This window comes from Rana temporaria, chromosome 5 (assembly GCF_905171775.1).
Source record: "Rana temporaria chromosome 5, aRanTem1.1, whole genome shotgun sequence".
Classification (NCBI taxonomy): domain Eukaryota; kingdom Metazoa; phylum Chordata; class Amphibia; order Anura; family Ranidae; genus Rana; species Rana temporaria.
The window spans coordinates 358,916,587-358,939,662 of record NC_053493.1 but is presented as its reverse complement, the minus strand read 5'-3'; the positions used below and the strand labels follow the sequence as shown (position 1 = coordinate 358,939,662).

General features: G+C 43.7%; 1 protein-coding gene across 5 annotated transcripts in view; it reads right to left on the bottom strand.

Annotated features, from left to right (window-relative positions):
- Window positions 1-16,063, bottom strand: part of ESRP1 (epithelial splicing regulatory protein 1) — a 92,714-nt gene extending 76,651 nt beyond the window's left edge. For 3 of the 5 annotated variants that reach the window (XM_040354679.1, XM_040354682.1, XM_040354683.1), the window contains exons 1-2: window positions 15,717-16,062; window positions 15,508-15,636 (exon numbers count right to left, since the gene is read on the bottom strand). In XM_040354679.1, the coding sequence (XP_040210613.1) occupies window positions 15,508-15,636; window positions 15,717-15,851 (264 nt within the window). In that variant the 5' untranslated portion in view covers window positions 15,852-16,062. Of the gene's footprint in view, window positions 1-15,507; window positions 15,637-15,716 lie in introns of all 5 variants that reach the window. The other 2 variants (XM_040354681.1, XM_040354680.1) reach the window with 1 other exon arrangement.
- Between the last annotated feature and the right edge of the window lie 7,013 nt (window positions 16,064-23,076).

Genomic DNA, 23,076 nt, shown 5'->3' with positions numbered 1-23,076 from the left:
TGGGAACTTGCTTCCGCCAAACTTGGAATACCCGAGTATACTGATTATACACCATTATGGCAAAACAAGGTTCTACGGGAACTCTCTAATGATCAGGGAGCTGAGCTCTGGGCCGCGCGGGGTATCTATTACCTTCACCACTTGCTATCCGAGGGTAACCTTAAAACCTACCAAACACTCAAGGAAGAATTTACACTCCATGATAATATGCGGTTCAGGTTTTTTCAAATTAGACATGCGATCCAGACACAGTTTTCACGCACCTACCCACAACCAACGCCGCACCCGATCGTGGCCATAGTAAAGGGAAAAGACCCCAACAAACTGATCTCTGCATTCTACGCTATGCTCTCTACCCCTGTAGCCACTAAAATAGCATATGCCATAAAACCTCGGTGGGAAAGGGAGGTGGGAATTCTTGAGGACGAGGAATGGGAAGAGGCTCTGGAGACTTGCAAAGCGGTGTCCCCTAGGCTATCGGATAGACTGACTCAGATATACATCACTCACAGGACGTACCTGACTCCTATCCGCGTAGCCAGGTATAAACGCACACAGTCCACTCTATGTGCGATGTGCGCCCAAGAAACAGGAACATTTTTCCACCTTATCTGGGCTTGCCCAAAAATCCAGGACCTCTGGAAACAGATCATAACATTCCTGCACGATACAATGGGCACGCCGGTTACCCTTGACCCCAAACAGTGTCTGCTGGGAATTTTCCCCACAGACACAGACAAATTCACCAAAATATTCCTCCATGAGTCCCTATTCTCGGCCAGAAAGATAATAGCCCGCAAATGGATGAGACAGACCCCCCCTACTTTCCCTGAATGGAAAGCTGAAATAAATATGACCCTACCCTATAAAAAATGCGTTTACATAAATAGGGCGTGCCCTGAAAAATATTATAAAATTTGGGATCGCTGGCTGAACGACTCTGAAACCTGTAACTAGTTCTCTCCTCAGCACAGGATATGGTCTCCATCCCTCTTGACTTGGTCTACTACTTCCTACATCTAATATGTTCTCTTAACCTCTGGCTGAGCTGGTTCAAAAGGAAGTAAATGGAGTATAAATTACACATGCAAACCTGTACTGATTGTGTGACATCTTTACTAATAAGAGACCTTGTAATGTTCTATACCCACGAATTACTGATTTATTTATGTATGTAACTTTTACTCAATAAACAGTTTTTGTTTGATTAAAAAAAAAGTAAAGGAAGCCATTTAGGAAAAAATAAAATTGTACCTTTACAACCCCTTTAAAGCTTATAGGAGTTTTCATTCTGCTCTTACTGTCCTATCAGGATGCAAGACCACTGACCCTTTATCTGGACAGTGACAATTGGTCCTGATCACATGTACCCTCCCAAGAAAAAGAATATATATTTTACACACACACACACACACACACACCTCAATAGCAATACACACCAAACTGAGCATGTGCAGACTATCCCCGGGCTCTGTTTTCTTCAGGAAATATATTGAGTACAGTCGGAGGGGATGATCTGTCCATACAGGATCAAACAGCCCTTTTACACAATGCAGAGGATTAACCCCTTAGAATCCACAGCGAGATTAACAAGCATGCTTTACTGCCTATACAGACCGATTTTACTGTTGAGGATTAAGTAACACTTTAAAGTTGATTTTAATAGTGTTAGGAGGTGGAGGACCACTATAAATATACAACCAATTAACCTTCAAACTTCTAAAGACAGAAAAATGAGAGCTGCCATTGTTAATATGTTTGAATTTGAAGGCTGTAATAACAATTCTTGTTTACAACCCAGTGAGTCACTGACCTGGAACTAGTATGCAACTGATCAAGTGTGAATTGTCCTGCATGCTGGTTCGAGGTCAGCGATTTAGTAGGTATGCCAAGATCCTGCACCTTTAAAATAGATCAGAAAGCAACTGCCATTTCTATTTATCTAGGTTTAATGATATTCAACGGGGAGCATCCAGAACAGTCTTCACACAGCCAGATAACAGCCGAATAACCCTCTTCCAACTACATTTTTGTGAAATCAATCCTTTTCATACAATATGTGAAAAGCAGTATTTCTCAACCAGGCTTCCTCCTAAAGTTGCTAGGGGTTCCTTGAGCAGTGATCAATAAGGGGTTATCTCCTTTACCAACATCCAATGATCACTTCTACACTGTCCGCCAGTGGCGTAACAAGAGTTATGGGTGCCCGGGGCAGAATTCCCCCCCCCCCCCCCCTTATATAAGCATCCACAATGGTTATAAGGATAATTAAACACATGTAAAGAGCATTACATTTTTAATGTTGATAAAGAGCATTACATTTTTAAATGGTGGTAAAGAGCAATACATTTGTTTATGAAAAAACAATAGAAACATATTATAAAGACAATATTATACATTATAAAGGCATTGTATTTCTAGTACTTTAATACAGCCTATCAGTTACAGGGAACTACAAGTCCCAGTTGGACTGGCCGCTTGTAGTCCACAATTAATATATAATGGCATTGAATTGTGAACTACAACTGGGACCCTACCTTCACTAACCAAGTTAAACTAACCCACATGAGACCGGGGACCCATCACGGTCACCCGGCCATCCCCAACACCTGATACTGTCTGACAGCACAGCATATATATATGATATCACTGACCTGACCAGGCAGTACCACACCTGTGACTGTCACCACCGGGCTGGCCGGCTATACCCAGGAGTCAGGACAACACAGAGCAGACAGACCCCGTGCTGAAACCCCTGACTCACTGTGGGAGGAGCCTGCGTGAGGGGAGCGACACTACAATCGCACTGCAGTCACGGAGCAGAGAAAGTCTGACTCCGGACCGCAGCAACAGAGACCGGCCTCATCCCGGTATAACTTGAGCCCTTCTTTCTCCAAATACTCAACCACTTGCCGACCGCACTATAGCAAAAATACTGCTACAGCGCGGTCGAGTTGTTGTGACCCTGGGACGTCCTCATGCACTTCCTCGTTTGCGCGCCCCCTGAGACACGCTCGCGGAAGTGTTAGTGCTTGCCAGGTGCAGGGGACCCGACGCAACATGGATCACGGTGAAGAGCCAATGATAGCGGCTCTTCACCACCTGATCGCTCCCTCCAATGAGGGAGCAGAGAAAAGTAAAAAAAAAAAAAAAAAAAAAGTCATCCTGAGGTCTTCTCTTCTCTCCTCACACCGATACAGCGTGTGAGGAGAGAAAAGTGATTTTTAAAGTGAGTGCCATCTACATTGTGCCCAGCAGTGCCACACAGTGCCACTACACTACCCATCAGTGCCCCTACAGTCCCAATCTGTGCCACTACAGTCCCCACCAGTACCACCTCTGCCACTCCAGTGCCCATTGGTGCTGCTAGTGTCCGTCAGTGCCACTACAGTACTTATCAGTGCCGCCAGTGCTCCATCAGTGCCGCCAGTGCTCCATCAGTGCCGCCAGTGCTCCATCAGTGCCGCCAGTGCTCCATCAGTGCCGCCAGTGCTCCATCAGTGCCGCTACCGTGCCCAGTGCCACTACAGTGCCAATATCCCATTTTTTTTTTTTTTACCAAAAATATGTAGCAGTATACATTTTAGGCAAAATTTGAGGAAAAATTACTTTTTTGCAAAATGTTATGATAGAAATTTTTGTTCTTTTTTCATTTATAGCAAAAAAAATAAAGACCGCAGAGGTGATCAAATACCACCAAAAGAAAGCTCTATTTGTGGGGGAAAAAAAGGCCAAAAATGTCATTTGGTTACAGTGTTGTATGACTGAGTTATTGTCATTGTCAAAATGTGAGAGCACCGAAAGCTGAAAATTGGTCTGGTCAGGAAGGGTGTTTAAGTGCCCAGTGGTCAAGTGGTTAATCTCACTATAATTCTTTGTTCATTGAAACTTTTTCCACTTTTCCCCATCTTAGTGAATCCCTCCCTAGAATCTTCAGGACCGTCTTAGATATGCCAAATTTACATCTTCTATTTTGTCGAACCACCCTCAGATTTTTGGGCTTTGTACTTCCGTTTACTCAGTACCAAGCTTTTTGCGGCGTTCATCTGTACCATCATTGAATTTCTATATTCTTTTATCGGGATATCTACCCCATGAAATAGACAGGTCCATGGTTCCTCAGGTAGAACCATGTTGGTAATAATCTTGATATAACTTAATATTTCCTTCCAATAAGTTCTAATTTTGGGGCACCCCCAAAATATATGGGCCATGGTTCCCGTTTGGTTACAATCCCAACACTTGTTGTTTGTCCCATTTGATACTTCCCAAGTATTCCTGGCGTTCTATACATGGCTTACACACTTGTAGTTCATTTTCACCATCCAATCGTTTACTGATGATCCATGTACCAGTTTCAGAATTGTTCCCACTTCTTGGTTCCTTCCTCGTTTCCCCAGTTTCCTCTCCCAATTTTCATGAATGTCGGAGATTCCAGCTCTTCTACTTTAATCAGGGTTTTATATATTCAAGATATATTCCTGCATGTTTTTCCGATAGTACATAGTCGCTCTATTGATGTACGAGCATCTCCTCTTATTGGGTGAGGAAGTGCTGCTATAAAATGCTTGAGCTGAAAGTACCTCCATTCATTAATCTCCAATAAAAAAAAATTCTCTTGTATAGTGCAGATTTCCCCCCCTTATTATACTGGTTTTGATAAGTGCGGACAAGTTGATCCTGTCAGAAGTTCAGAGCTGTGCCGTTTCCTGTGCATACTTGCAGAGTTGTCTCAAACAGCCCCGTCTTATCTTGGACTATAGAATGATTTGCATTTATGTGGTGGATATATGAGAGTAGGAGTGGTTAAGTAGTATAGGAAAAGACAACTGAGCTTAACAGAATGCAATTTTGGCAGATCACCTGGAAGAGCCAATTGAATAGGTCAATGAAACCTCCATCGCCCGTAGATAATCAGCACCAGTTGCTTTTATCGCATACCACGGTGTGTAATAATTGTGCTCTTAAAAAAATAAAATTATATTTGCAATTTACTAGCATTTGATGGGGTGGTTACATTTTCTTTTGCTTTATTTTCATCTGGTAATCCTGTAAATAACAGTCTCTGGGTGGCTATGTCAGTTCTCAACTATAGCTATAGAAGAAGGAGTCATGGTTGTCACCCAAGCCTACTCGCCATATATGGACTACAAACATGTCTATCTCTTCAGCTTCATTACATTGGGAGCTGAGCAATTGGTGGTTTACAAAAGATGATATTCTTCTCTGCAGCCATAGGTGTGCGCAGCCTATTGCATTAGGGCAGGGATATGCAATTAGCAGACCTCCAGCTGTTGCAAAACTACAAGTCCCATCATGCTTCTGACTCTGGTGTCATGCTTGTGGCTGTCAGAGTCTTGCTATGCCTCATGGGAATTGTAGTTCTGCAACAGCTGGAGGTCCGCTAATTGCATATCCCCGCATTAGGGTGTGCACCGCAAAGCTCAAATACACACTACCGATCACTCACCATGTTCATTCAGAAAGGGAAGGGGCTGATAAAAACATATTTACTGGTCCTTTCCCTTATTCATCCTAAAACATCTCCACAGCAACAGCTGGCAGGAGAGGAGGGAAGCCGGAGGTGCTTCAGAGGGAAGGAGCCAGGGCAGTAGGGGAAATCTGTGCTGCACAGAATGATTAGGGTGTGCCTGGGTACACCCGGCATACCCCTTGCGCATGCCTATGTCTGCAGCTCACAGGATGAGACAAGCACAATGCATTTCTGGCTGGATCAACAGAAGTTCTGAAGAAGAAGAAAAAAAAAAAAAGGACCAGAAGTTACAATATATTGAATTTTTGTTCTTGGGTTTAGTCATCCTTCAAGTGCAAAGCTGGTCATACACCAGGAAAAGAATTTGGAAAGTGTTTTTGTTCAATATTCTAATAGTATATTGGATCAAATGGACAATTGTTTTTGACCAGGTGACAAGGTAAATTAGAGAGACATGGGTAAGATTTTTCTCATATTAAAAACGGATTTGAATTCTTGCTTTGATTTAGGGAAAAAAAACATGCATTCCAAAAAATATTCAACACTGGCAAATCAATAAAATAATTTTTTCCAGGGCTGGTTCACACCACAAAAATGCAGATCTGTTCTGAATGCATTTTTTTTTTTACGGGGCATCCGATGCCTGGTCCCATCCGTCTGCCCCTGCATCAATAACGTGACGCAAGGATAGATGGTTGGAACCACAATTGTGTTGGTTGCTGAAGAAATTTTAAATGCCTTAGCTCTTTATGAGAGCAAAAGTCTGCAGTGGGGGACAGAATAGTTTTTTTTTTTTTGCAACAAGTCACTTTATGATGCACATCGTCAAAAGATAGCTTGGGTGTCCTAGTCTTATGTATGAAGTGACTTATGTATACAAGCCTCCTTCTACAGTCTATGGGTGTGCCTGCTCAGGGGATTAGTAGATCAATAGAACAGATTGTCCAACGTGATTATTCCTTGCCTTCCCCCTTAAGCCAAGCTACTACCTGAATCACCTCCCCCTTAAGCCTAATACACACCAAAAAAAAAAAAAAAGAAAAAAAAAAAAGAAGAACTACTACATGCGATCTCCCCCGCTGAGCTGTTATGTTCTGACAGGGGGGATTGCACCCCATGCCCCAGAACAGTCTGATCAACTTTATCTGCAATTGGCTGAGAGCGTCGATCGGGAGTTGGTCGGCTGCTGGAAAGACCAAAAAAAAAAAAACACACATACAAGCCAAAATGTCTGACTTTATTTTAACCAGTTGTGATCTCGTGGACATTCGGCACTGGTATATGGGGCTTAATCGGATATTAGTACAGCAATCTCCCCTGCTGTGCTATGGTGTTCTCACAGGGAGACGACCCAACCAGAACACCCTGTCAGCGCTCAGTCATTGGCTGAGAGTTCCAAATCGGTAGCTGGTCAGCAGACCATTTCCGATCATGACCCTTTAACAGGAGCCGGCCAAAATGGCCAGCTTCTGTCTGACCAGCTGCCATACACACGAGCCAGATGTTGGCCGGTTTCTATGGAACCAGCCAATGTCACACGGCATTCGGCCTGTGTGTACTAGGTTTTACCCTTCCAGCTTTGCCAGCAGGAAGATGAGGCATGCACAGCCAGCTGCCATCTAGGGTCCAAGTGCCTCAACTCTGGTTCCTGAATCTTCTTACATACAGTGGCTATAAAAAGTCTACACACCCCTGTTAAAAGGGTCAGGTTTTAAAGGATGTAAAAATAAAAGACAAGAGATCATTTCAGAACTTATTCCACCTTTAATGCACATAAACTATACTGTACACGCAATTGAAAAACCAAACTGAAATATTTTAGAGGGGGGGTGGGGGGGAGTAAAAATAAACTAAAATAATGTGGTTGCATAAGTGTGCACACCCCCTTATAACTGGGGATGTAGCTGTGTTCAGAATTTAAGGGTTTGTAAAGAAATTGATTTTTTCCCTAAATAGCTTCCTTTACCTTGGTGCAGTCCTCCTTCACTTACCTCATCCTTCCATTTTGCTTTTAAATGTCCTTATTTCTTCTGAGAAATCCTCACTTCCTGTTCTGTCTGTAACTCCACACAGTAATGCAAGGCTCTCCCTGATGTGGAGAAAGCCTCTTGAGGGGGGGGGGGGGGAAGGGGGCGAGCAGGAGTGTCAGGACACCCACTAACACACATCTCTTGTCTATCTGCAAAGGAGAGTGTCCTGACCCTCCTGCTCGCCCCCTCCCCCCTCAAAAGGCTTTCTCCACACCAGAGAGAAAGCCTTGCATTACTGTGTGGAGTTACAGACAGAAGAACAGGAAGTGAGGATTTCTCAGAAGAAATAAAGACATTTAAAAGCAAAATCGAAGGATGAGGTAAGTGAAGGAGGACTGCACTAAGGTAAAGGAAGCCATTTAGGGAAAAAATAAATTTCTTTACAAACCCTTAAATTCTGAACACAGCTACATCCCCAGTTATAAGGGAGTGTGGTGCACACTTATGCAACCACATTATTTTAGTTTATTTTTACTCCCCCCCCCCCCTCTAAAATATTTCAGTTTGGTTTTTCAATTGCGTGTACAGTATAGTTTCTGTGCATTAAAGGTGGGAAAAGTTCTGAAATTATCTCTTGTCTTTTATTTTTACATCCTTTAAAACCTGACCTTTTTAACAGGGGTGTGTAGACTTTTTATAGCCACTGTATGCAAGAAGATTCAGGAACCAGAGTTGAGGCACTTGGACCCAAAAAAAAAAAATAAAAAAAAAAAAAAAAAAAGTACCTTCACAACCCCTTTAACCACTTAAGGACCCCCTACCGACGATATACGTCGGCAGAATGGCACGGCTGGGCACAATCTCTTTAAAGCCCAGCCGTGGGGTCGCGAGCGTGCCGCTGCGCTCGCAACCCGATCCGAAGTTCCGTGACCGCAGGACCTGCGGACGCGATCGGTCACCAGAGCTGAAGAACGGGGGGAGGTGTGTGTAAACACACCTTCCCCGTTCTTCAGAGGCAGTGTCACTGATCATCTGTTCCTTGATATAGGGAAAGACGATCACTGACGTCACACGTCCAGCCCCGCCCCCCTACAGTTAGAAACACACATGAGGTCACACTTAACCCCTAAACTGCAATTGTCATTTTCACAGTAATCAATGCATTTTTATAACACTTTTTGCTGTGAAAATGACAATGGTCCCAAAAATGTGTCAAAATTGTCCGATGTGTCCGCCATAATGTTGCAGTCACCAAAAAAAGGTTATAAAAATGCAATGAAACTATCCCCTATTTTGTAAACGCTATAAATTTTGCGCAAACCAATCAAACGCTTATTGCGTTGTTTTTTTTTTACCAAGCGCTTCTAATTTTGACTGTCCTATCATCCTGGGTGGTCCTTCCTCACTGTGCTATATGTTTCTGCTGCACCATCTACTTAAAGTAGAACTATAGGCAACACTTTTTTTTCATTTTGGATAGAGTAAGGGAGGGTTATAGCTCCTGTCAGTTTATTTTTTACCATCCCTGTCCCATTGCTGAGATTTCCCTTCACTTCCTGCCCCATAGCCATACAGTAAGTGAGAGGAAATCTATGCAAATTAAGGGAATCCATTGCTTCCCCCCACCACTCAGAACTAGTGTCCCCAATCGAAAATTTCAGGGCAGGTCTTAAACAAGGTGTGGGCCATATTTAAATTAGGGGGTGCACAAGTTTAGTCAGGCCTAGGGTAGCACAAAACCTAAATACACTACTATTTCTTTATATTGGCTTTTAAAATGTACAGATACAGCAATTTAGACATTTTTTAAAAAGGGTTTAGCACTGGGAAACACTTTTTGACAGATAAATAGTGCATTGTATATTCAGCTATTGAGATCAGACCAAAATGAGACAAATGAGGGACAGAGGGACTTTATTCCAAAAGAGGGACAGTTGGGAGCTATGCACATGGGTGCTCCTGTATTTCTTTCATGTGACATAGCCAACCACTTTGTGACTGCCATACAGCAGTTTTACTGCTACAGGGTGGCCGCTGTGCGCAGGATCATGCATACATACCTGATCGCACACTTACAGGTAGTGGGAGTGAATGCGTGCAGTCGGCGGCTCGCTGTGATTATGCACAGCAGGCTCGATGTCCGCTGGCAACCACTGCTCGTTCATTACAGAAGCAGAATGGCACTCTGCCTATGTAAACAAGGCAGATTGCTATGCTGTCAGTAGGGAAGGCATGGATCCTGTGTTCCTGCAAAGCAGGAAAATAGATCAATGCTTTCCCCTAGTTAAAGCACCTCCCACACAGTACAAAAACACTGGCTAGGCACACTGTTAAGCCTTTGACCACCTTGGGGGGGGGGGGGGGGGGGAAGAAGGGTGGAACTCCAATTTAAATTTTCTGTAGTGCAAATCTGCAAAAATGCTTGGGTGTGAAACCAGCCTTAGGGTGCCACTAACCAGGAACCTTAAAATTTCATCTTGTTCAGAAGTAGTAACTCACTAGATAGTAAAAAAGGATGAAGAGGACAAAAGACATATCCAGAACACACACCTTCACAAACAAGTGGCCTTATTAAATTACAGATTGTAGGAAGGCAGTCCAGACTTAAGCTTTCAATAGCTGCATGCTTGTAGTTGAGCCCAGTGACTTATTGGGTAGGGAAGGATCAAGATGACAGCCCTGGAGCATAACCAGCAGATACCTCCAAATTTCTATCCACACAAGTTCACTTTAAGACAAGCTTCCAGAATAGAATATGGCAGCTGCCCACATCAGCAGGTCACTAAAGTAAACCTGTCACAAAGCTGGGCAAGAGACACAAGATGAGAAATATATGAGCGGAGGAAACCCTTAGTAAAACCTTAAGTCCAAACAATCAGAAAAAAGAAACCAAGAGCAATCAGCAGGTAAAGGTATATGCAAATGCTGACTCAGCGGGAAAAGTGGACCAGCATCATTAAGCTGCCTATTTAGACCTGCGATGTGTCATGATTAAAGAATTCAGCTAAATGACAACTGGATGTACCAAACACTACAACACCAGGCTAATACAATTACTAAGATTACGTATAATGAGCCTTCTGCTGTTGTGACGATACAAAATGTCAGCATGCTTTTTCATTATCCTTGATATTAAAACAAGACACAGATTACCCAACAATTGTATGAGCGAAGTTTAATGTAGGTAGATACACACACACATACACACAAAATAAAAAATCCCCGCCAGGGTCCCCCTATGCATCAAGGTCTGCATCAAAGCCCCCCATTCCCCACCTTACATCATAAGTGGAGACCATAGGCAGCCTCTGCTGACCTCAATTAGTGCACACTGAAGACACACCAGTGACCCAAGCAGTGGGTCAGATTAGGACCACTGGTTGTAGTTTCAAGATCTCTACACTAATCCATATTTTCCTCAAAAGGGTCCATTTAGATCCATGTACATGCTGAGATGAGCATTTTTTTGTAACGTTAGCTGGATTATCGTGCATCAACATGCATTTATTTTGGAGCACTGATAAGATATTTGATGTGCAATGTCAACGCATTTTTGATCTAATTTGGGAGCAGATACAGTTAACCATTGAGCAAGGCATCTAATGCGTTTTGGATGTGCTGCCATTGACCTCATTAAGCCTCCCAATGCACACACAAATTTTGATATCTATATTTTTTATTAAAAGGGGAAGAAACAAGACAGGTGATTGTATTTATTTTTGAAAAATAAGAACACTACATTGCCCATATGGGAACAGGCACACTTATTTGATGTTTAAAGTGGGTCTAGAAGGCATGACTATCTAAAGCGTTATACAAGCGAAGCCTCATCTGCAATCCCAATGTGCTGGTAAAGCACCGCTAAGACCCCAACGTTTTAGAAATTTTTTGCAGTGCCTCAGTGTGAAAGGGTAAGGCGTTTTTACAGCGCTTTCAATTCATTTCAATGGAGATGGGCGTTTTGGGAGTTTTTTTCAGCGCCCAAAAGCTGCTCCAAAGATGCTGCTTGCAGGACTCGGTGTGAAAGGGTCCATTGAGATGCATGGAGAGCGTTTAATGAGCGTTTTAATAGCGCTATTTTTAACGCTAAAACGCTGTAAAAACGCTTTAGTGTGAAAGGGGTCTAATAATAATAATAATAACATTCGATTTTTCACTCCAGCAATATACAAGTTTGGAAATCATAGACAAATGCTTACATAATGCTTTACAAGTTAACTGCACCCATTCGATTTTCAATGACTAAAATTAGTTTTAATTGACTAAAAAGTACTGGAGGTTAGTCGACGAAATACAACCAATAGCTGGATTCAGGTATGGCGGCTTACTTTTGAGGCGCGGTGGCGTATCGCATATACGATACGCCGCCGTAAGTCAGAGAGGCAAGTGCTGTATTCACAAAGCACTTGCCTCCTAAGTTACGGCGGCGTAGCGTAAATGGGCCGGCCTAAGCGCGCCTAATTCAAATGTGGAACAGGGGGGCGTGTTTTATGTTAATGACCCGACATGATTGACATTTTTAACGAACGGCGCATGCGCCGTCCGTGGACATATCCCAGTGTGCATTGCTCCAAAGTACGCCATTTCGGCGTGAACGTAAATTACGTCCAGCCAGATTTGTGTACGACTTACGCAAACGACGTAAAAAGATAGGCCTGTTCCGACGTCCATACCTTGCATGGGCTGCGCCACCTAGGGAGCAGCTTTATCTTTACGCCGGCGTATCTCTAACGTAAACGGCGTAATTGCGACGGGCGCACATACGTTCGTGAATCGGCGTAACTTGCTCATTTGCATATTCGACACTGCAAACAACGGAAGTGCCACCTAGCAGCCTGCGTAAATATACACCCTAAGATACGACGGTGTAGGAGACTTACGCCGCTGGGATCTTAGCCTAATTTAAGCGTATCTGGTTTCCAGAATACGCTTAAATTTACGACGGCGTAGATTCAGAGTTACGACGGCGTATCTACTGATACGCCACCGTAACTCTGTGAATCTAGCTACAAAACAATTGCAGAAGACTAAAATGGGACTAAAACTAAATCGAAATTTGTCGCCAAAATTACCACTGCTTTGAAGCCAAACAAATTTACACTCAGCAGCAGGAAATAAACAACGTAGCAAGAAGATTTTTTTTATGCACATATTTGTGTTATCTCTCCGAAATTCAAATAAATATCAAAACAAAAACCATTGGATACATCCATGTACTGCAGCTTTTATTATGGGCAACTTCTTCATGGGGAGTAGAGGGTTAATGTGACAACACCTGGTGTCCTAATTAGCATTGACATACCAAAGATAAAAAGCCAGAGAGAATCTATACATTGTTCTCATTTATTCTACTAGTAACCAATTCTGATCAGGCCTAAAAAACACCTTGATAATGTAAATCCAGGAAAACATATGGATGAAGGTTGTGTTTCTTTGTAAGAATAACTCACAACAAGAATGATACACAAAGACATAAGAAATAATGTATCTATAGAAGGACTTCATTACACAGTGCCACAGGAGAGACAAGAGGGAGGACAAATCCCAACCTACACACAGCAGGCAGACACTACTTCCTACATAGAGATCCAGTAACAATCAGATCCTTCTCCAGGAACTGCACCACCCGGATCTCTGCCCTTGTGTGTGATTACAAGCTACCAGCAGACGGATTATGGGCGGAGAACGCCACAGCTGTAGTTGAGCAAACCCAAGCCACCTGTTTAGTTAATGACTTTCAGTGGGTGGAATGACACCAACAAAAAACTGGAGTAAGCGTCAGAATAATGGAGAATGAATATCGCACACACAAATACTTGTTGTACAGCAAAGAAAACTATATTTTTCATCCAAGAGTTATTAATTTTCCACGAGAGTCAATTAGAAAACCTTAGGCGAAAACAGTGATCAGTCTCCTTAGTATTTACACATAGTATTAAAGATGCAATACTGTATATAAAAGACAAGGTTATAACACTAAAATATATATATATATATATATATATATATATATATATATATATATATATATATATATATATATATATATATATATATATATATATATATATACATACATATATACATACACATATACATACATATACATATATATACATATACACACACATACATACATACACACACACACACACACACACTTTCACCTAAGTTTCACCTACTTTTCATACAATATCTGATCAGAAAAAAAAAAAAAAAAAAAGGGTTGTTGGTGGGGGGAAAAACAGGGATCAATAGACCCCCTTCATATCCGATTCCTAAAGAGAGTTGTAAAGGGTAAACTATAAAAACACACTATTAGTAATAATAATAGTAGTATAAATAAAATAGAGAGCACTCAAGATTTTTTTTTTTATTATTAAATCTTGTGTTAAAAAAATAAATAAAATAAAAAGGGGGGGGGGGGGGGGAGTAGGTAGATCTTGTGTGAAAATATTGATGACTAGAGCCCTTCGTATCCTACATATAGATTAAATCTACCCCAATGGGTTTTGTACTAACTGGAGAATACAGATTCTGAAGTGCATAGTAACCAGAGTTGCCAACCTTCAGGAAATTTACGAACAGTTTATAAAATGTGTACTTTTTTGCATCTGTCCTTGAATGTCCATTACAGACATGCAGGCTGCATCATGCATGTCCGTAACTGACAGTCATGGACAGATGCAACAATTGTGGATTTTACAAACTGTTCGTGAATTTACTGAAAGTTGGCAGCCCTGATAGTAACCAATCATCTCGCTTCAGCTTATTCAGTTAAGCTTTAAAAATGAAAGCTAAAAGCTGATTGGCTGCACAGCTGTTTGATAGATATGAGTGCAGCACAAAAATTACAATTTAGGAAGTCTTTTTGTCAATGTTTTCACCCAATACTGCACACAAGATTCCATTAGACTAATAAGTAAATGTTGGGTAATAAAACCAACCTATTGATCCCTATGGTATCCCACACATAGTGCCAAGGCTAGATTTAGAACACATGCTCCTGGGTTACTTTGTATCACACTTGGCTAGCAGTGTAAGGATTTCCTGAGCTCATCCATGACAGCTATAACCAGGGAAATCCTGACATCGGCCATACTGCTATATGTTGAGCAGTGCTTTGGGGGTCCAGATGAGCAGTGTGTAAAGGGGGGGCAGGTGTGCAGTGTGTACTTGGAATCCAGATGAGCAGTGAGTATTTGGGGGTCCAGGTGAGCTATGTGTAGGGAGGGGCAGGTGTTCAGTGTGTACTTGGAATCCAGATGAGCAGTGAATATTTAGGGGTCCAGATGAGCAGTGTGCAATGGGGGGAGGCAGGTGTGCATTATGTACTTGGAATCCAGATGAGCTGTGAATATTTGGGGTCCAGATAAGCAGTATGTAAAAGGGGGGGGGGGGCAGGTGTGCAGTGTGTACTTGGAATCCAGATGAGCAGTGTGTATTTGGGGGGTCCAGATGAGCAGTGTGTAATGGGGGAGGCAGGTGTGCAGTATGTACTTGGAATCCAGATGAGCAGTGTGGGGGGGGGGGCAGGTGTGCATTGTGTACTTTGAATCCAGATGAGCAGTAAGTATTTGGGGGTCCAGATGAGCAATGTGTGTGGGGGGGGGGGGGCAGGTGTGCAGTATGTACTTGGAATTCAGATGAGAAATGTGTGTGTGGGGGGGGGGGGGGGGGTGCCAATATGCAGTATGTACTTGGATTTCAGATGAGCAGTGTGTATTTGGGGGTCCAGGGGTGCACTTGGAATCCAGATGAGCAGTGTGTAATGGCGGAGGCAGGTGTGCAGTATGTACTTGGAATCCAGATGAGCAATGTGTGTGTGTGTGTGTGGGGGGGGGGGGGCAGGTGTGCAGCATGTACTTGGAATCCAGATGAGCAGCGTATATATGGGGTCCAGTGTGTACTTGGAATCCAGATGAGAAATGTGTGTGTGTGTGTGTTTGGGGGGGGGGGGGGCAGGTGTATGTACTTGGAATCCAGATGAGCAGTGAGTTTTATTAGCATTTTCTTTTCATTGGGGGGGGGGGGGGGTCTCACCTGTTGCAGGGCTTGCTCCAGCTGGGCAGCCAAGTACAGGCTCTCAGGCTCGATCTTGCTGGCCTCTTTGCATTCCTCTGTCAGCTCCAGGTGATCGGGTCTGACCTTCACATCGTGCAGCTCCCCTACCTAGGAGACAAACAAAGGGTGTGATCCTGTGCTGGCCCAGGTGTGAGAGCCCCCCCTCCCCTCCCCGGGTGGGTACTTACCTTCATGTTGGCCAGGTCTATCACCTTCCATAGCAGTTGGATGACCTCCTTCTCATCGGAGCCCAGCTTGGCACAGTTGGCCCCGGCGGTTCCAGTGAAGAGGATCACCAGGTAATCCGGGGAAGCCGCAGTCATGACGAGTCCAAAGTGTTCCAAATACACAAATGACAAAAAACATACAAAAATAAAACAAGAAAGAAAAAAAAATAACCTTTCACCTTCCCCCAAAAAGTGAAAGAAAAGCCCCCAAAGACACGCCACCACCCTACACCTGGAATCACCTCCACCTATAGAACACCCCGGGGACCTGCACTCTCTGCAGGAGGATCCAGGTGGGGGAGGGGAGGGAGAGGCCGGTTTTGCCTCTTTTTTTGTTTTGCACTCCTGTGTGTGAGCCAATAACAAACAGGCTGCGCCCCTACTAGGCGCCTTAGCACTGGCTGCTGACTTGTCATTGGGATGGGTGGGATCCGCCCTCTACCCACGTGGTCTTACAGGTAAGAGATACCTGGCCAGGTCGCTTCGGCTTTTTCCGTCTAGGTGTTCGGCTGAGTTCGGGTGCGGTCTCTCTGGCTCCCCCTTCAGGAAGATGAGGGTAATGATATTCTGCTTCCAATCTCCAATGAACCCATAGCAGTAGTACTAGAAGGATTTCGCTATTTGTTATGTTAGTAAAATGTGAAGTTGGTCATAAATGGATAAAAAAAATATAATAATAAAAAAAACATGAAAAATCAAGTTCAATTTTCACAGATTTGGTGCGCTCAGCGAAAGCTAATTTCCGTTTCAAGATCGCAAATGAACAAGCGAACATGTTGAAAACTTTTCTTTCCTAATTTTTAACTATTTTCTAATCATTTGTAAGTCAATAGCTCGGAAACAAAAATGTAAGTGAATACAGATGAATAGTAGTGGCAGAAATTAGTAGAAAAAAAAAAACAAAGTTTAACACATTGACAACGATTGGAAAAATGTTGACATTCACAGAGAAATTTCCGATACAATTATTGGCGCAACGAATGCGAAATCAAAAGAACGTTTTCAGTTTTTGTTCATTTTTTTACTCATCCATGTCCAGCTTTAGGTGAAAACTTAGTCAATGGGATAGGCGTTGGCACAGGGTGTGTCAGGTGTGCCCGGGCACACCCTAATCTCCTTGTGTGGTGCAGATCCCCCCTGTTTACACGCCTGATATTTTTTTTTAAAACGCCCTCTAACGGGGCTCATAAAAAAAATTGTCATAAAATTATTACACAAAAAAAATTGTAAAAAATAGTTTAAAAAAATAATACAAATAAAACCTAATGACACCATCTACTGCCCTAGTGACATCAATCTCTGCCCTACTGACACTGTCCACTGCTCTTCTGACACTGTCCACTGCTCTACTGACACTGTCCACTGCTATACTGACACTGTCCACTGCCCTACTGACACTGTCCACTGCCCTACTGACACTGTCCACTGCCCTACTGACACTGTCCACTGCCCTACTGACACTGTCCACTGCTCTACTGACACTGTCCACTGCCCTACTGACACTGTCCACTGCTCTACTGACACTGTCCACTGCCCTACTGACACTGTCCACTGCTCTACTGACACTGTCCACTGCCCTACTGACACTGTCCACTGCTCTACTGACACTGTCCACTGCTCTACTGACACTGCCAGTATATCCACTTGCTTACTGGGCACTTAAACCCCCCTCCTGCCCAGACCAATTTTCATCTTTCAGCACTCTCACTCTTTGATTGACAATTGCACGGTCATACAACGCTGTACCCAAATGACATTTTTATCATTTTTTTCCCCACAAATACAGCTTTCTTTTGATGGTATTTGATCACCTCTGGGTTTTTTTTTGTTAATTTTTTTTAAAGAGACCTATTTTTTTTTTAACCACTTGACAACTGGGCACTTAAACCCACTTAATAACCAGACCAATTTTCAGCTTTCGGTGCTCTCACATTTTGAATGACAATAACTCAGTCATACAACACTGTAACCAAATGAAATTTTTGTCCTTTTTTTCCCACAAATAGAGCTTTCTTTTGGTGGTATTTGATCACCTCTGTGGTTTTTATTTTTTTCGCTATAAATGAAAAAAGAACGAAAATTTTGTAAAAAAAATGAATTTTTCTTCATTTCTATTATAAGATTTTGCAAAAAAATGAATTTTTCTTCATAAATTTGGCCTAAAATGTATACTGCTACATATCTTTGGTAAAAAAAAAAAAAATTTGGATATTATTTAGTCTGGGTGAAAGTTATAGGGTCTACAAGCTATGGTACCAATTACTGAAAATTGATCAATTTGATCACATCTGATGTACTGACAGCCTCTCTCATTTCTTGAGACCCTAACATGCCAGAAAAGTACAAATACCCCCTAAATGACCCCTTTTTGGAAAGAAGACATTCCAAGGTATTTAGAAAGAGGCATGGTGGGTTTTTTTAAGTTGTCATTTTTTCCCACAATTCTTTGCAAAATCAAGGTTTTTTTTTATTTATTTTTTTTCCACAAAAGTTTCATATTAGCAGGTTATTTCTCACACACAGCATATGCATACCACAAATTACACCCCAAAACACATTCTGCTATTCCTCCCGAGTATGGCGATACCACATGTGTGAGACTTTTACACAGCGTGGCCACATAGAGAGGCCCGACATGCAGGGAGCACCATCAGGCGTTCTGGAACACCCAGACCAATTCTGACATTCCTCTCCTACATGTAAAAATCATCATTTATTTGCTAGAAAATTACATAGAACCCCAAAACATTATATATGCTTTTTTAGCAAAGACCCTAGAGAATACAATGGCGGTCGTTGCAACTTTTTATCGCGCATGGTATTTGCACAGCAATTTTTCGAACGCATTTTTTTGGGAAATAAAACAGTTTTGTGCTTTTTAAAAAAAAAACATTAAAGTTAGCCCAATGTTTTTGCATAATATGAAAGACGAAGTTACGCCGAGTAAATAGATACCCAACATGTCACCCTTCAATATTGCACACGCTTGTGGAATGGCGCCAAACTTCGCTACTTAAAAATCCCCATAGGTGACGTTTTAAATGTTTTTACTGGTTACATGTTTTTAGTTACAGAGGAGGTCTGGGGCCAAAATGATTGCTCTCGCTCTAACGTTCGCAGCGATACCCCACATGTGTGGTTTGAACACCGTTTTCATATGTGGGCGGGACTTACGTACACATTCGCTTCTGGATACGAGCACGCGGGAACAGGGGCGCTTTAAATATTTATTTTTTTATTTTTATTGTTCATTTTACTTAATTTATTTTAGTTTGACACGTTTTTCCCCAAAAATAAATGTTTTGATCACTTTTATTCCAATTACAAGGAATGGAAACATCCCTTGTAATAGAATATAGCATGACAGGTCCTCTTTACAGTGAGATATGGGGTCAATAAGACCCCACATCTCACCTCTAGGCTGGGAAGCCTGAAAAAAAACAAAAAAAAAAAAACGATCCTGGCTTCGATCGCAGCGGTGAGTCAGAAGAAGCACCGGAGGGCGAAGGGAGTGGGGACGTCCCTTTTTGCCTCCCGTAAGAACGATCAAGAGGCGGAACAGCCGCCATGATCGTTCTTATGGTGTAGAGAATCGCCGGCTGAAAAAAATGATATCTGAATGATGCCTGTAGCTGCAGGCATCATTTAGATATCCCTGCACAAAGTCAAGGACCTCATATGACGTGGGCGGGAAGTGGTTAAAACACATTTTTTTCCCCAGAGTATTTTCTGGGTATTGCAGAGTATTGGCCGGGGTATTGCAAAGTATTGGCCGGGGTATTGCAAAGTATTGGCCGGGGTATTGCAAAGTATTGGTGTGGGGGTATTGCAGAGTATTGGTGCGGGGGTATTGCAGAGTATGGTGCGGGGGTATTGCAGAGTATTGGTGCGGGGGTATTGCAGAGTATTGTGTGGGGGGTATTGCAGAGTATTGTGTGGGGGGTATTGCAGAGTATTGTGTGGGGGGTATTGCAGAGTATTGTGTGGGGGGTATTGCAGAGTATGGTGCGGGGGGTATTGCAGAGTATTGTGTGGGGGTATTGCAGAGTATTGTGCGGGGGGTATTGCAGAGTATTGTGCGTGGGGGTATTGCAGAGTATTGTGCGTGGGGTATTGCAGAGTATTGTGCGTGGGGTATTGCAGAGTATTGTGCGGGGGGTACTGCAGAGTATTGCGCGGGGGGTACTGCAGAGTATTGCGCGGGGGGTATTGCAGAGTATTGCACGGGGGTATTGCAGAGTATTGTGCGGGGGGTACTGCAGAGTATTGCGCAAGGGGTACTGCAGAGTACTGGCAGGGGGTACTGCAGAGTATTGCGCGGGGGTATTGCAGAGTATTGCGCGGAGGTATTGCAGAGTATTGCGCGGGGGTATTGCAGAGTATTGCGCGGGGGTATTGCAGAGTATTGCGCGGGGGTACTGCAGAGTATTGCGCAAGGGGTACTGCAGAGTATTGCGCGGGGGTATTGCAGAGTATTGCGCGGGGGTATTGCAGAGTATTGGTGCGGGGGTATTGCAGTGTATTGAGCGGGGGTATTGCAGAGTATTGCGCGGGGGTATTGCAGAGTATTGCGTGGGGGTATTGCAGAGTATTGCGCGGGGGTATTGCAGAGTATTGCGCGGGGGTTTTGCAGAGTATTGCGCGGGTGTTTTGCAGAGTATTGCGTGGGTGTTTTGCAGAGTATTGCGCGGGTGTTTTGCAGAGTATTGCGCGGGTGTTTTGCAGAGTATTGCGCGGGGGTTTTGCAGAGTATTGCGCGGGGGTTTTGCAGAGTAATTGCGCAGGGAAGGCAGAGCATTGCAGAGTATTGCGCAGGGAAGGCAGAGTATTGCAGGGGTTAATGCAGGGATGGCTGAGCAGGGATGGATGGATCTGTGACTGCAATAGTCACAGATCCATCCCACACTGCTGCTGCCATCCGCGCTCTCCTCTCACACTGTACCGATCGGTACAGCGAGAGGAGGGAGGAACCGGCGTCATCAAATGACGCCGGTTTGTTTACCTGTGATCGCGCCGTCATTGGACGGCGCGATCACATGGTAAAAGACCGCCGTTGCCGGTCAGTTACCGTGATCTGTGTTATAACATTTTGCAAACAGGTAATTTTTCTCCTTCATTGATTTACTCTGATGAGGCTGCCCTGATGGGCACCGATAGGCTGCATTGATGGGCACCGATAGGCTGCATTGATGGGCACCGATAAGGTGGCACTGGTGGTCACTAATAGGTGGCACTGAGAGGTGGCACTGATGGGTAGCACTGATGGGCATTGATAGGTGGCATTGGTGGGGACTGAGAAGTGGCACTAATAGGTGGGACTGATAGCTGGCACTGATATGCACTGATAGGTGGCAGTGATGGGCACTGATGGGTGGCAATGATGGGCACTGATCGGCACTGGTAGGTGACACTGATAGGCAGCACTGCTAGGTGGCACTGATGAGGCACTGATTGGCACCACTGGTGGGCATTGAGAGTTCGCACTTGTAGGCATTGATAGGTGGCACTGATTTGTGGCACTGGCAGGCGGTACTGCTTGGCACAGATGAGGCTGATGTGCCTCTTCCTCTTCGGGAACGATGTCCCTTGCACAGAAGCCGGCGATCGCCTTTTTTTTCTTCTAATGCTTTCAGCGTGAGGAGAAAAATAATAATTACCGAGCTTCTGTTTACATCACGTGATCAGCTGTCATTGGCTGACAGCTGATGACATGGTAATAAGCCGTGATCGGCTCCTTCCCTCGATCTGTGATCACCCGAGTCTCATTAACTCGGTGATCACAGCACGCCGCGCGTGTCCTGTAGGGGGCGCGCTGGGAGCGTGTAAAGGGGAGGACGTCTATTGATGGCCTCCCGGCAAAGCAGGTCCACACTGTAGCCGTCATTCGGCTATAGCACGGATCTGTATATCTATACACACTTGGATGTGTTTGAGCTTTAAGGTGCCTGCCCTAATGCAATAGGCTGTGCACACCTATAGTCAGTGGTGTCACTGGAAGGAGAAAATGTCACTGTGTCACTGGAAGGAGAAAATGTCACTGTGTCACTGGAAGGAGAAAATGTCACTGTATCAGTGGTGTCACTGGAAGGAGAAAATGTCACTGTATCAGTGGTGTCACTGGAAGGAGAAAATGTCACTGTATCAGTGGTGTCACTGGAAGGAGAAAATGTCACTGTATCAGTGGTGTCACTGGAAGGAGAAAATGTCACCGTATCAGTGGTGTCACTGGAAGGAGAAAGTGTCACTGTGTCACTGGAAGGAGAAAATGTCACTGTGTCACTGGATGGAGAAAATGTCACTGTGTCAGTGGTGTCACTGGAAGGAGAAAATGTCACTGTGTCACTGGATGGAGAAAATGTCACTGTGTCAGTGGTGTCACTGGAAGGAGAAAATGTCACTGTGTCAGTGGTGTCACTGGAAGGAGAAAATGTCACTGTGTCAGTGGTGTCACTGGAAGGAGAAAATGTCACTGTGTCAGTGGTGTCACTGGAAGGAGAAAATGTCACTGTGTCACTGGAAGGAGAAAATGTCACTGTGTCACTGGAAGGAGAAAATGTCACTGTGTCAGTGGTGTCACTGGAAGGAGAAAATGTCACTGTGTCAGTGGAAGGAGAAAATGTCACGGTGTCAGTGGTGTCACTGGAAGGAGAAAATGTCACTGTGACAGTGGAAGGAGAAAATGTCACTGTATCAGTGGTGGTGTCACTGGAAGAAACACCAAAACACTACACAGCTCTTTCTCTGCCCCCAGTACAGAGGTCTTCCCTCAATTCCAATTCCTTCCCCCACCACCACTTCCTCTTTACAAACCTCTCACCCCCCATCCTTACCCCAGTACAGAGCCCCCCATACAGAGCATCCCCCTCCACCCACCACCCTGTACTAACTCAGGACACAGAGGTTTTAATGATTGGGTTTAGATATATAAAATAAAGATATACAAATAAAAGTTGCCTTACCAGCACTGCAGGATCATATGGCAACCTATTCTACAGGAAAGGTAAGTGCTTCAGCCCTTGTATTCATCATTATTCATCCTTACCCAATAAGATAAATAGACAATATACATTTAAGATTATATTTGAATGTAGACCCGATTTCAATTAAAATTGGGGCACGGGCAAAAAATTGTTTTGGTTATTTGCACGGTAAAAATAAGTTCTTTCTAATGATGTGTCCCCCATCTCTGCCCACTGCAGCGTTTGGTATGTACTTACTTTTATTCAGGCAGCAGTATCCTGTTGATACTAAATGCCCTGTGCTTAGGCTCAGTGCTGGGACAAGGTCTTCTAGAGCCCAGGACGAACATGCCAACTATGCC